The following is a 15,940-nucleotide window of genomic DNA, read 5'->3' as shown; positions in this document are numbered from 1 at the left end:
ACAACGATAATCGATTCTATAAAGTACGACAAATCTTCTAAATTTGAAATTTGAGTAGCTTTTCCAATGCATTTTTTATAAAATCGCCGTACTAAACACTTATCTTTTCCTTTTAGACTTGACCATTGCGTAATCATTGCCGAGAGGTGACATATGTCTAATCTCATAAAAGTAGATGGCAACGAAGTCGATTTGTTTACAATAGCATTATAACACTTTTGTAAGTAATCATTAAAGCTTGAGCATCTGCCAAATATTTCTGCAACTGCAATCAATAATGACCAACCAAAATCAGTAACGACGATAGGTGGGATTGGTGCGTTTGTAGCAAGAATTAAGCGCAAAAAATTAGCTACAATGAGAGATCGTTGATCAGCGGAAACCATCTGGAACGTGGGCATGCTACCTTCTTTTGTCACGAGTACACACTGATAAAGAAAAATGTGTGGCTCGTGTGATTTATCACGCTTCGCAATACCGCCTGTAGCATCAATAGCTAATATTGCGTTTGGATCTTTACGACACCGGGATATATATATCTGCAATTGTTCGGGTCGCCAATAAACGCAGTTAAATTTTAGCAATGCGACGTGATGTATGCATCCAACAAACATACCATATTCAGCACTTTTTAATAAATTTAATGCAGGATTTGCAAATTTTAAACCGTATTTGTCCAAAAGTCGCTGTTCTTTAGCTTTTCGGACAACTTCATTACTTGGCAAGACCGGTGGGTTTTTATCTCCAAATTTCTTTATACGTCCAGCTTCTTTTCGACGCCAAGTCACAGCATCTGCGCATCTATTAATAAGGAAGTCAGCAACTTGGAGACGACGTACGCCTCTCAACTGCCTTCGTTTTTTTCCAGAATGAGCTTTAGGTCTAATGCCATTAATGTGACATTTGAGAATAACATCGACGTTTTTTGCCGGTTCTTTTATCAAACTTCCGCAAATTTTCGCGCTACATTCGCAGCAAAATCCCTCAAATGTCAAAAAATATTTTGCAGTTGCACTTCGGTAGACGTTATTATTTTTAAAAACAAACACACAATCGAGATGGTGCTGTATCCAAATTGCTTCAGCAACTATGTCCGCCCACCCTTCTCGCAATTTCCAATACGTACGCTTACCATATATTTTCTTTTGGGGTCGGATGACGAGCCATTTTTCTTGTGATATTACAAGATTAATATTAATCGAGATAAGACTAGTTTGAGTATCTGTACTTTGATCTACATATTCTGTTGTATTAAAATCATTATTGCTTATAAAGTTAGTCGATTCTTGCATTCGAATATTAAATGTTTTTAAAATAAAATCTTTAAAACCCTGACGATTATTATTAACGATCGTATGAATATGTTTTGGCGTGATCCTCGATCCTTTATCTGCCATAAGTTCTGAAATTCTCTGATAAACTTCATCGGAAGGTGGAAGAACGTGCCCTTTTTTATCAATAGTACAATACTTAACATCCGACAAAAGTTGTTGTAAAATAATTTTATCATATGATAATTTCCTCATTTTTAAGAGGAATTTTTCTTTCTAAGAACAGTCTCATACGCTACGTGTATGTGCATAATCCCAGCGAGAAACAATCGCCGCGCGGTCTCCTGTCGCCAGCTAATGGTGGGGGATGCGCAGATCGGTCGAAAATTGGTAGAAATGAAGAGTAATTTGTTTAACAACTTTTCTAATTATTTTCATAATCAGAATTTTTGGAAAGGCATTATACACACCAAAAACTATACGCAAACTATTTCATAATAAACAGAACTATCGAAATACGACCAGCATATTATATCTATATTCAAAAATACGAGATTTCCGAGTAAAATAATTGTTTAAAAAATTTTCTAATTGTTCTTATCATCAGAACTCTTTGGAAATGTAATGTACGTCACCAGAACTACACGAGAACTCGATTACAATTAACAGAACTATCGAGAATCGACTAGCATATCACCTGTATATACGAAAATCTAAGTTTTTTGGGCAAAATAACTATCACCTCTGGTCTGCTGCTAATTTTTGGATAAAATCAGTAGAACTATCACTAAAAACTATCAGGAATTATAGAACTCGACTGCATGCAAAAAGAATTCCCTTTAATTTGTGATCTGCCGGAAAACGATCTGCTACGGGAAGTTAGTAAATCGATGTTTTTTTGGATAAAATGAACAGAACTATCATTAAAAACTATCAGGAATTACAGAACTCGACTGCATGCAAAAAGAACTCCCTTTAATTTGTGATCTGCCGGAAAATGATCTGCTACGGGCAGTTAGCAGATCGTTTTTTCGATCGATGTTTTTTTGGATAAAATCAGCAGAACTATCATTAAAAACTATCAGGAACTATAGAACTCGACTGCATGCGAAAAGAACTCCCTTTAATTTGTGATCTGTCGGAAAATGATCTGCTACAGGAAGTTAGCATATCATTTTTTCGATCGATGTTTTTTTGGATAAAATCAGCAGAACTATCACTAAAAACTATTAGGAACTATAGAACTCGACTGCATGCGAAAAGAACTCTCTTTAATTTTTGATCTGCTGAAAAATGATATGCCAACTTCACAGACATTACTGTGACGATCATATTTTTCATCCCCCTCCCACGCGATTTTTATTATAATTGGAGACGGCGGTGATAAGCTTGCATTGAAAACGTATGGATTCAGAGCTATTATGTGCATCATGGAGGAGACTTAATTGAGCATCTCGAAAGACAAAGTGAATCGATTCGAAATGGAATGAATTGGGAATGAGAAATTAACAAGATCGATTCTATTTTACGCTGCTCTTTGTTCTTTCCTACTTTCGATAAACCTATCAATGTTCCATCTTTTATGGAACCTCTAAAAATCTAATAACAACAAACTGTAAGCATGTAATTTGAAAATTTGATGATCATATCCTTGATTAATATTTTAACGCGTCTGACTACAGATGTCATCCTCTACTGAGGCAATCGGGATCAATAACATAGCATCGATCAGGAATATCCAATTAAAATTTCATACCTTCCCTCCCTTAATTGTGGTTACTACTTTAATGATCAACCACGTATGCTACGTAAATTTATAAAACTACCTTTAATCCCAAATGTTAGTGCAAAGGAATAATTTGATGCGAAGATACTAAAACAGCAACATTACAGATTTTCACCGTCTGCCCTATGCAGAAATAAATCTTTCGGGGAAAACTAGTGAAAGACGGTACGAAGAAAAGCGAAGGAAGAAAAATCACAGGAACTCGATCGAGATGGAGCAACAATAGAGGAGGGAGGAAGAAAAGAAAACAAAGGAAAGGAACGTGGGCGCGAGAAACGCGGTCTGCTTTTCCAGACAGCGCGCAGCAACGGGTGCCGAGGAGAAAAACATGTGGGTTAGATAGACGCAGCTGCACTGCTACCATCCCGACCAAGATTAGATATCAGACAGCTTTTTTCCAGACAGCCTTCGACGTTCCACGAATCGCATAATAATCTCGTCGAAGGTCGACGACGTTGTCCGCAAGCACCTCCGTCAGATGGGAAATCGCGCTTCCTTTTCCCCCTATCGTCTGCAGCGAAAATGGTGATCGCTCGCGATATTCGAGAATCACCGGCGTGATACGCGATGAAATGCCAAGCTAGGAAAGCAGCGAATGCTTTCTAGTTAATGCGCCAGCTCGAACCGAAGTACGAAGGAAATGCCACGAAAACGCGACTCTGCATTTTCCAATTATCGCACTTGACTCGAGGGTGGAAATATATGTAGAAATTTCAACCCAAAATCTACTCTCATCCGCAATTTACATCTTAACATTTACCGAGAAATTATTCAATCGTACAACTCTGCAGCAAGCAATACTAATTAGCACCTTATCAACATGACTGACGCGTTTATTACCCTTCCCGCGGACGTGCTAATTTTGCAATGGAAATTGCAAATTTTTTTTCTGGATAACATCTGTATTTGCAATTCAGAAACCACCCGCTCACAATTTATACCTTAACGGGCGAAATTATTCAATTTCCTAACTTTGCAGCAAGCAAAGTTAATTAACACCTTATCAACGAAACTGATATGTTTATTACCCTTATGACGGGGGTAAAGAAATTTCTAATTGAAATTGCAAATTTTTTAGAGGATAAAATCTTAAACTTTGCGATCTGCAATTTTTCTATTTATAAACACGTACTGCGAATTAGCAAAGTAGCTAATTATCGCTTTATTAACGAGGTAGACAGCAAAATAAAATTTCTCACGATTACCAATTAGAAAATCGTTTTCTTCAATTTATGGTTTAAACCGTGAAATTATTCAACGCCTATTGCCAGTTGATTAATTACTGGCCGAAAGGGTTCTAATAATTAAAACGAATCACTCACCGGTGTGCCAGGATGACGATGGTGATCCTGCAAAAGGAGACGTCGTTGATGCGACGCTGGCAGCTCCTCTCGATGATGATGATGATGATGACGATGATGATGATGCCGATGGTGATGCAAGATCGAGGCGGTGGCCGGCTCGTGCAGTAGCAGCCGACGATGATGAAGATGATGCGATACCGTCGCCAGGACACCCACCAGTGCCCCGACTATCAGGACGAGCACCGCTGACACTATATAGCTAGTCGCGCTCACTGTCAACAAAAATTCAACGTCTCCTTTTAATATTATTTTCAAAATAACAATAATGTGATCTGTAATTTTACATTAAAAATGATTGTATTAAAATACCATCCAATCGAATGACCTTTCCTCTACGAAAAATGTAAATATTAAAACGGTTCTCTTAACGTTTCAGAATCAACGGAGGTATGGAACGAGCGAGGAAGTTACGGTTGAAATACAATTTCGGGAAATTTCCAGGACGAGGCGAGGAGTTCGAGACGTCGGTGGTGCAACTATAAGAAATTTTCCGGGCTCGTACACTTTCAGGAGGGGAAGGGACGCGAAGGGCCCCGTCCCCAAGGAGGGAAACTCGTCCCGAAGTTGGTGCCTCAGGTCTTTTTCACGCATCACGTACGAAATTGACTGGAAACAGGAAGTTAGTCGATACGTTCGTGCATTGCCGCGCGAACGACGCCGGTGAAAAGCGGTCCCGCTGCGAGTCGAGCGCTCGCAGTTTGAATCCTTCTGAAGGGAATTCGTTCTCGTACTTTCAGCCACGTCGAACCGAGTTCTCTTTAGCGAGTATTCTCTTTCCCTTTCCGTCGTCGTAACGAGAACTTCTAAACTGATATCCTCGGAACTGAATAATCATACCTTGTGAATGTAAAGGGTTAATTTATCGAATCAACAAAAAATCATCCCCTTTTTACTCCTCGGATAGGCAAGAGAGGGCAAAAACAGGCGAGCATCGTCGCAGGCTTACAAGTTACCGTGTGGTCAAAGAGGTAAGAGAGTGTTTGTGTGTGCAGGAGGCAACGATTGGTGGGACAGGATGAGACACGACCATAAAACCTTATCAACGTTCATCATCGCCGGTTCAACGGTTTCAGCCGCTCGTCACCCAACGCTCGTTAAACGCTCTACGAGTCGCGACGGTGCACCCTGTGGCCCCGTTGGTCACGTCGAGACGCTAACAACGGCGACGAAAAAAACAGACAGGAAAGGGCGAAAAGAGGTCCCTGACCCTGGCTCGAGGTTTGTCGAAACGGTCGCGCACCAGTCGCTTCGTCGTGGACAAAGGACTCCGGCAACTCGAGAGCCGGCGAAATCTTTCGTCGCTTCGAAGAAGAAATTCACGGATAGATTTTTGGAAATGATATATATCCAATCGAAAGAAGAGTTATAGGTATTCAGAAGAAAATTATTAGTTCTCAAATGCTTCACTATCTGAACAATTAATTAATTCTATAAAAAGGAAAGTGATTGTGAACTTCTAAACGTCAATTTGTTCGAATCTTCTCGTTTCTAACGAGAAACTCCATCGATTCCCCGAAAATATTACTCCCGTATCTGCTCACGCACGTTTCGTTTAACGTTCATTCCACGTCAGACATCAACTTTATCGTTATTAACCGCCACACCCCGAATCTTGACGTGTTTGAACGTCGAAAGCGAATCCGTGGCTTTCGTTCGCCGCACGATTCCACGGGGAAGGTAAGGTCGTGTCCTGGACAAGTTTGGCTCCTGTGTCGTCCAAGCAAGCTGTATAGGTCGCTAAACATTTCTCGTGTCAATATTTGACAGAGCGGTTAGGATGTCTGGCGTCTCGGCGATACCCGAAAGGACGAAAAGTCCTTACACCTAACTTAAATGTCTCGACTCACCATTGAGGTCAAGTCGTCTGAATAAATGGAACTCGACGACGATGAAAATAATTTTACGTCCTTTTCATTACCATATAATAGTCTCGTTTTACTAACAGCAGAAAATTAGCAGAATCGTGTGGGATGGCAATTTCAGTTGAGGGAATCGGAGGGTTGAGCGTGCTCGATCCAGGAGTTTCGCTTCCGTGTGTTTCGAGGAGGAACGCTAGGCATCCCGGACGAGCGTGTGCGATCAAAGGCGAGCACGCTTTTTTTCCTAGCGGCCAGAGATTTCCCTGAAGAGGTTTTGAAAGACGGCCTTCGTGACTGCGCGCGAGCCAACTGTTGGTGTTGCCAGATCCTGTATGCCGGCCACGAGACTTCGAACAGAGAAGGGACGGACAAGGCTGTGTATACGGTATACAGGCCAGAATCGCGGCATATTATCCCGATCCCTCAGGCGGCTTCTCTCCTCTTCGCCTCTCTTTCTAGCCGTCCGCACACGAAACGGACTGTCAAGGTGCGTATTCACCGGCAAACATGTTCGCAACAAGTTCGCAAACATTTTATGACACTACTCTTTTCTACGACATCTACCTTGCACCCTTCGTTTCTTGCACTAAACTCAAATACTGACCAGAGTGGATCAGACAACTCCTCAAGGGACAATTAGCGCCCTATAACCTTCTGAGATAAGGGAAGAATTCGCATTGAAAGTTCGAATCCTATTGAATTTCAATTTGAAATTCAGTATAGCCTGGTGGTATTCGTCAGTAGAGACGCAGGTTCAGGTAGCACGGGCCATCTACCTCGGCTTCGAGGTCCTCTGACATGGCGACAGACTCGATCACGAGGCTGATCCTCTTCCACGAGGACGATTTATGTATCACCGCTCCGACTTGATTCAGTCGGAATAAAAATTGGACAGACGTTGGAGGGATTCTGTTTGAGAGAAGCGTTCGTTTCGTTGCTCTTTGTTCGGCCCGGCATGGAAGAAGGTTGAAGAGAGTTCGAAGGGCAAGATCGAATCAAGGGATTTCTAAAGTGGATTTTAATGGCCACGCAAGCGAGAATATTTGATCTTTTCTCTGCTTCAATCTGACAGCGTTCAAGCGGAAAAGGAAAACCATGGCATTGAAAAATCAGTGCTAAAATAAAGATGACAAGGAATTTTGAATTACAAGAATTCCCAGATGTTTTAATAAACTGAAAGCTTCCCAAATTCCGAATTATTCCATTTGAATGCGTACAATGACCCAGACATCGTTCCATCAGTACCGTGAGAAGTTACCTACTGGTTCAAAAAAGAAAAAAAAAAAAAAAAAAAGGAAAAAAACGTCGCCCATTGGTGCGAGCAATTCCGCGTTCGTTCACCGAGGCCGGTAAAAATTAGAGCGTCGCCTCGTTTCCAATCGATGCCGGGCGTCGCGAGCGAAAATCTATTCAAATTGGCCGTCGAGACCGATCGTATTGTCCGAACCGCAGCCTCCACCATCGCCTGGATGAATCAGCGTGCGTTCATCGTGGAATAAAAACAGGCAGAGGTAACGACAACCAAGTACCGTGGAGCGCGGAGAAACACTTTTTCCCTTTCCTTCTGACTCTCGCGTTGAACCAGGACGAAATCGGCGTGACAAGGCGCGTCCGCACGACAACGACGGCAGGTGCATCGAGAGACCGAGCGGTTGCATCTTTCGCGGGCTTCCTTCCCCCTTGCGCCACGCCGCTCCGACGATCATAAGCGAGCGGAGGAGAGCGTGTGCAACGAGTCGACGTCCTCCTCCACCTCCTCCTTCTGCTCGCGGCCACACGCTCGATGCTTCCATGCGAACTAGCCCTGCACACTCGCGTGTTGCGATGGGACCAAATTCAACGGATTTATACTCGAGAATCGAAGATCGATCAATCGATATTCGAAATGTTATCCAAATTTTTGTGCTTCAAATTGTTTGCACAAATATTGATTAAAAACTACGAAATTGGAAGAAAAAGAAAAGAGACTGATGAAATTATTGTTGTAATTCTAACGAAGTTGCGTTGAAAAATCTTGGATATTATAGAAAATTGACTGGAAGCTTCGAAATTCGAAAAATCTCAAGGCCCCGAGTCTTATATTTCGATATCGTTCTTGATCAGCTTACTCGAAGGTAGTCGTGTGTGCGTGCACTTAGTCCGGCGATGCAGTGGACGCGGTGCATTGTGGAGTAGCGACGGAGCAAAGGGGGGCGAGGGAGGAAAGAAAGCCGGAGGAGCAGGAGGTGCAGCGCATGCAGTGCACCAGACAAAAAACGATGAGCTGCAGTGGGGGCCAGACAGGGGGCAAAAACACGCGACGGGCCCCAAACCCAGGCCCCTCCTGCGCTGCAACCGACATGGAATCCCTGTGTGCCTGTGCATGTGTGTGTGTGTGTGGATGCACTTTAAGCCCGACGCATGGCCGCCAGCCACGTATGCATCGCGATAGAAGCCGACCCTCGGGGGTGTCAAATATTGTGGTCCGTCCTGAACAATTCGTCACGAGAAAAGAAGAATTTCGAAATACTTTTTAAAAAGAAATTGTAAATTTTAAGTAGATGTACCGTTCGAATAAAGAATGCATTTTTTAAAACTAACTCTGTCTTGCGTTCAAAATCATCGCTACAAACCATAGAATAAAAATGAAAAAATAAAAAAGGGAGTTCGTGACGTTATTCCCCAACTACGAATTTAAATCGAGCCAGAACGCGAAACGTGAACGATCGCGCGCGTGCAGGTTCGATCGACGAGCCGCGTCGCGACGCGTATTTGCAGTCTGGCCGCGCGACATTCGTCACGGTTGAAATGCAAAAATCGCGGAAGTTCTCGCCATTTATCGTCGTCGCGGCCATCGGGCCTGGTCGCGTGTATTTACGGATTACAACACCGGTTAATTGCCATATATTTTCTGTCTCCGTGCAACGGCACGGTGCGGCAAAAAGAGTATCAAAGGTCGCAACTGTCCGCGTGTCTCGATTACGACATCGTCGCGAGTGCTCGCGCGAGTTATCCACCTGCACGCCAATCGGAAATCCGGAACGGAGCGGCGACGATCGTTGCATAACACCGACGGAGATCACTTATCACTATTTTTGTATAAATAGCGTGTTTTCATAAATTAAAATAATTTTTTTAATTAAAACCCAGGAGCAGAGACTAAATTATAAAACTTATCAACGATCTAAATGCAATCTATCTGAAACCTTTCCTGATTAATTTCCGGCACAATCAAACGATCAATTAAAATACAAATGTTCAGGTTGCAAAGTACACGATATAGCTGTCTCCTTTGAAAATATAAAGGAATCGCATTCCTCTTCATAAATGAAGCCCGGTTAATTTGTATTTCACGGTAGCCCCCGATCTCATCGCTTGCGTACAGCTTCTCCGAAGAGGAAAGTTCCGATCGCGCGAACTTCGTCAGAGAGAAATGAACAATTACCATGAACCGGGCATGAATGCATCGTGTAATAGGGCAACGATGTTCGACAGCGATTCTGCGTGCGCGAAACTTTCCGCGAAACAGAAATTAATTTTCTCCGAAGAACGAGGTAGTACAAGCTTCTTTATAAATTATTAAAACTTTCGCGCCAGACTTCTCAGGCCAGGATATCCACCTTTGTCGACGGAGTCTCTCATGAATATGTAGCCGAGTAGACCTGTAACCGGGTCTGTCGGCAGTTTTTTTTTTTTTTTCATTTTTTTTCTTTTTTTTCTTTTAAGCCGACGCGAAACTTCGTTAATCCGTGATCCGTTCTGCATTTTGATACCAACCGGGAAACAGGCATGCTCGTTGCACGACAAAGCCACACCAGAGAACGAGCTGTTAAGGTTTCGTTCGTTGATTTACATGAAGCCGTTCGACAAGTTCAATGTTAATTCCAATGAAATGCAGATCGATTCGAGTTTACCTTGTCGAGAAAAACATACGGATCTTCATAATCGCGATCGCGTATCGATAGATATAGAGAAAGGTAACGGGAAGAATTTTACAAAATTACCTGGAAACGGAGTACACCGATCTAGGTCTAGACGAAACGAGAAGGATCGAAGAGGTTGCAAGCGGAATCGCGCGTGTAATTGATGTCCGGTCCCGTTAAACGGTCGCCATAAGGCTCTTGTAGCCAAGAGGGGAACGGTTGAAAAGCAGAGAAAATAGAAGACGAGGAAGCTGTTGCACGCGTCGTTGATTTCGAGGTTAACCTTTCGGCCCACGGCTGGTGCACAGACCTAACGGACCAAGGACGACTTTCCGTCTCGCTTGGCACCGATGGAATTCGAGGATTTTAGCGGCGCGTGGGTCACACGGAACTCCCGCTGTTACACGGAGAAATGCGGAGAAAAAGCATACCCGCTCGTTCCTCTCTGCTTCTTCGCTCTGTTAGACACTGATTCGTAACGTGTAACTTGTTCAAAGTTTCAGAGATTCTTTCCTACTTTCGCTAAGCCTATCGAATGAAAAAAGGAAATAGCAAAGAAGAGAAAGTAGCGAGGAAATCGTTTGATTTGAGAAGAAGGAATGGTGGAACGGGTGTTCGAAGAAGGAATCCTGTCGCTTTGCCAGTTCCATCGTTTCCTCGTTAATACCGTCCCAACGGCATGGCAGCGACGAGGGAGCAGAAGGTGGATGGGAAGAATGGAGGCAACGGAGGTAAGATGAAAACCGTGGTAGCTGTGTCGTTTGCACGATCCAAGGGGGCAAGGCGAAGCAGCAAAGCACACGTAGTAGTCTCATAGAGGCTGGACGAGGCTGGTGGTGGCTCTGCTCTATTGTCCCGATTGCACGGCGCCTCGTTAGGGGATCCTTAACGATCGCTCTTCACCGACGTGGTTGTCGTCGAAATCGTCGTATCGTCGATCTTAACGAGACTCCTAGTTTATCTGGCGACGACGGGGAACGAGCTTAGCAGTGCGCCTCGTTTTATCGAAAGCAACCTCGACGAGAGCGTGCCTTCTGTCCAGCGACGTGACGTGACACGATACGATACGATACGATACGATGCGATGCGATACAATACGGCTTTTCAACGACACGGTTCGTGATAAATACGCCTAGTTCCGGTACGATTGACACGCTGACGCCAAGTAACCGGAGAGATGTCCAGTAAACGGGCCTCGGGACGAGATGTACCCTTTGCTAATTTTCAATTAAATCTCATCAGAAACTATCGTCAGATCCCAAAGCGTTCGGGACCGAATGATTAAGCGAAGAAAAGAGGGAGAGGCCATCGTCCACGGACAAAGGACGCGCAAAGTCCGAGCCGTCTTTGAAAACTAGAGAAGTCATCGCGGTCGCGTTTAAAAATAGTCTACGGACAATGCGAGCAACGCATTCTGCAACGTAATTATCTATTTATTAAGCGCGTCGTCGGCGTTCGAGCAGGCGCGGAGAACAAAGGGAAGGAAACGAGACGGAGTAACAATGGGGTCGATAAGGATCTGTCGGTGTAACCGAGCGTGCAGAATGCACCGAAGATCACCGCGTGACCCGTCGCCGGTGGTTGCTGTCCTTTGCCTTCCACGACGTACGTCATCCACGTCGATCACGCGTGTGATCGTACAGATCGCGATCTTGCAGAAATACCTTGACGACAATGCGTCTTCCTTGAATAAATTCACGTAATGTAACCGAACGTAACTGTACCTTCGATCACGGTTCCCTGTTCCAAGGGAGACACTCGATCGTCCTCGATAAATATCGAGAAACCTCTGGTACGCACTCCTGGCGGAAAAAAGAGCGAATCAAATCGTAATCACAAATCCCTGCCCGGTATTCTTGCTTCCTTCCATTCGGAAGGAAAAAAAGATCAGCTATCGTGAAAGAAAACAATCGGAAGAAAAGGGAGCAAACACGAGCGAAGAAAAATACGATACGGCGGGAATAAAAGACGTTTCCCATCGTGCAGCGATCCAAGTCGCCCAGGGAAAAGTGTCAAGAGGGATCCAAAGGGTCTGTTGGGTGAAAACGTATCGGGAGAAAAATTCTTAACTCCCAGAAAACGATTGGTATCGCGCGTGTGGGTGGACGTCTGGTGCGTGCCAATAGGAAAAAGGTAGATCGCCCCGTGAAGAAGAAACGCTTGTCCGAGGGAAGAAGAAGAATAGCAGGGGTGGATGAAGAACCAGCAGGTTGGGAGAGTCTGGCCAAGGTCGGAACTTCGTGGAACCGAGCCGAATTATTTTTAGCGCTTCCTACTATTGTGCAAAGCACAAGTCTGTCAACCGTCTAGGCAGCTAGTCCATCGTTACACCCTTCTAACCCGAGTCACCATTTTGTCTGCCACGTTAAACGCTAATTCCTCCCGCTCCGGCGTCGCTTCCGAACTCGTCGTCGACGTGTGCTCTCGTTGCATTTCACCAACTACTCCGCGGTATTCCACTCAACAATTAGAAACGATCGGTGCTCGAGCTATCTCCTCCCGGCGATGGCCTTTAAAAGCTTTTGCCAAGCTAGGCAGCCATCCAGGAAGCACTTGCGATCGTTTATCAAACGATTCAAGGAAGTGCTACTCGCTAACGCAGGGAGTTATCACAGTCAGCTGATCACAGATCTGAAGATTCAAATTTCTAGTTTCATTATGATGGAAAGGGTTAAGCAGGTCGAGTAACGCGACTCACCATTCAGAGTGAAACAAACATCGCTCCATTCATACGACATTCGTTAACCAAAAATCTGAAACACGCCGCATTCTCGGCGAATCGTGACGCGCGACATCGTCGAAGGACAATGGGAACGTAATTGAAGGTACTTTCTCTAATGAGAGACGGATCGAAAAGTGCATCGCGACGGTGTCGCGGCTGCACCGAGTTGCAGTCGTCGTCGGTGCATCAGCACCGACGCGTGCAATTGCGAGCAACGTTGTTACATACAATGACGAGCGAGGAGAAAAAAGCCCGCCAGACGCGGAGACGCTTCTCCGACGAGACGAGACGAGACGCGTGACGTATTGCGTGGTCTTCGTGCCAAGCAGAACGAGCGTGTCGCGACAGTGGCTCGTGTTTGCTTGAAAATGCAAATGCGATCAAGCTTTTACGTAACACCGACGACAAAGCGTAATAACGGCAGCCGAGGCCCGATGACCCGGTTCGAGATGATTCAATTTTTTCAAATGAAAAACTGGACACCGTGTGTCTTGTAAATTGCGGGTGGCCAGGACCCGGCAGCGGTACCACGGAATCGATCGAAATTTCCTCGAGATACGACGAGGAAACGAGTCCATACCGACGCGACGCTAACCCACGCGTGCAAACGCGTTGCCGCCTTGTAACGTTACCATGCTAAGTGTTACGTGTTAACCCGCTGTTAAAGAGCGCGTCCTTGGTCGGACGACGAAGCGTTGGATGTACTGTTACACATAGAGTGGTTTTACATAAGGCAATTACGGGGCTACCGTTCCTCCGTCTCGACAGACTTCAACATACAGCTGAGTCATTGTCGAACGTGATCGTCTACTAGCGTATTCGTAAAAATATTCCAAACCTGTAGTGGTGACGTTTCGTAAAGAGGTGTCACGGTGATTAAAATATTTAACCCGTTAACAACCCCCGGAAAATCACGTCCAACGCTTTTCAGCGCGCTCGTTATCCCGGAAGAAGGTGGTCGCCGAGGGTCGCGAGACGCGCGGGATCATCCGTCAACGAAACGTTCACGCATTTTCGCATTGTTTGGTCCACCACGTGGCCGTTTCGTGACGACCATTCACGAGCGCACGATATTATTCACGAGGCGTTTAGAATTGAATGCCTACGAGGAACTTAAAAGGGGCCGAGAGGGGCGACGTCGATGTAATGCAACGCAATTGGCCTTGCGAGGTGAACGTACTCCTCAATGATTCGATGCATATTGCACACGCTACACCGGTGCAGGACGAAATCGTACTCGGACACGAGGTCTTCGATCCCTCGACATGGCACCGCGTTCTTACACCGCAGATGGTACACGCGAAAGGAAGGAGAAAAAGTAATGATGAAGAATAATAAAGATAAATCCGCAGGGTAAATCTATAGAGTATTCTGAAAGGTTAGCACGGAATGTCTGTGCAAGATTATGATCCTATCTATTGTGTCGTAACGCAGCTATGAAACGAAAGATCCGGGTTCAAATCCCGTCTTAACTGAACTGATCTGAAATTTATTAAAAATGACAGACACCTTGGTGTCTTATGGTACATTATTCCAAACAAGTGGATATCATATTCCATTAAGTTATATTACATTGGTTATCATGATATCAGTATTTAATTCTTAATTACAATTATGACTGCAAATATTGATGAGTATCATTTGAAACCATAATTGCATCGATCTCCGATCAATATCTAATCGCGGCTATTAGATTTCAATTTCAAAAGGAAGATGAATCAAGTTTTTCTTCTGGAATAGCATTAGAATTGAAAATTTATACCTCGTTTTATATTCACACCATTTTCTCGCGTTTCCAGGTATGGTGTTCCTGGCGCGGTATGCAAAGTAACTGTGGTTAGCCGTAAATTATTTCAATGCACCTAGACTCCGTCGAATACACCGAGAGTATTATTTACGGCGCGGATTTCTCTAGGTGCAGCCTAGGCTAGCCACGGATAGGCTAGGATACGATTACATCATGGCATAAACAGTTGGTAATAGTGGCTCAAGGTCTACTATGCGCATATACGCGTCTCGACGCCGCCACTGCTGCCATTCTAGCCAACCCGAAGCCATTTTCTTTTCTTTCCCTGCCCGTCAGAACGTCATTGTGAAAATTAGGCTTTAATTATTCGAAGAATTTTAATGATTAATTTTCAAATTTCATTTTCCTTTCTTCAATTATTTCATTCCATTCGAGCTGCCATGTATGATCGGTCGTTAATGATCAGCGATCGTGATTACAGATGGAATTCGAAGCGTTTCATGGGTTTCGCAATTTTTCTACCATCACCGATGCACGATGAAAATTGCTCGTTCTCGATCCACGCTCCCATTTAGACCGAATCATCTATGACCTCGTTACACCGATGATGGCGGAGGCTGTTGCCACGTCAATGACGTTATTAATCAGCGTTAGGCGATGCGATCGCTATTCTATGCTCGTCGAACGACTGCGAGCCGCACTCTGCATTCGAATGAACGTCTCTCGAGGATAAAGATTATCTCGAATCATGGGACATAAAAGGTGTTGTCGCGATCTCCAAGGTATCGTGGAATTTTCTGCAAACCATCGACTTGCTGCTTTTCAATTTTCTTTATACCCATCGAAGGTTGGACACGTAATAGCCGGTACTTATACATTCCTCTTATACTATTTTCATCGGTAACTCGATAGATCGCGTTATTATACAAATTTTTAAACAATTTTCTCAAAGTGTCATCATTTTACAGGACAGCTATTAAATAATCGGTATAAGTACGAGCTGGTGAACTGTTTTAATTTCCCCTGTTCCCTCGTAACCCGTTCGTTGGAAAAACAAAATCATTAACCTTTCAAAAATAGAAACAATAAAAACGCCTCCTTCGATAACAATTTTTTTTCCAGTTAACAGTCTAAGGTGATAGTTCGAATATCAGACCAATAGGATAAGGAAATAAATAAAAATGTCAGGTTGAAAAATGAATCGATGCGACCTACCGCGACGATCAACATCATAAACATGATATTTTACGTGACAATAGTGACAATGGAGATCGGGATCTTAATAAACA

At 44.1% G+C, this 15,940-nt stretch overlaps 1 protein-coding gene across 1 annotated transcript in view; it reads right to left on the bottom strand.

Moving 5' to 3' along the window:
• Nucleotides 1-15,940, bottom strand: part of LOC117607112 (uncharacterized) — an 86,857-nt gene that overhangs the window by 58,415 nt on the left and 12,502 nt on the right. The window contains exon 3 of the mRNA XM_034330391.2: nucleotides 4,380-4,633. Within this exon, the coding sequence (XP_034186282.2) occupies nucleotides 4,380-4,633 (254 nt within the window). The remainder of the gene's footprint in view (nucleotides 1-4,379; nucleotides 4,634-15,940) is intronic.

This window comes from Osmia lignaria, chromosome 2 (assembly GCF_051020975.1).
Source record: "Osmia lignaria lignaria isolate PbOS001 chromosome 2, iyOsmLign1, whole genome shotgun sequence".
NCBI lineage: Eukaryota > Metazoa > Arthropoda > Insecta > Hymenoptera > Megachilidae > Osmia > Osmia lignaria.
This window is presented reverse-complemented; position numbering and strand designations above follow the sequence as displayed.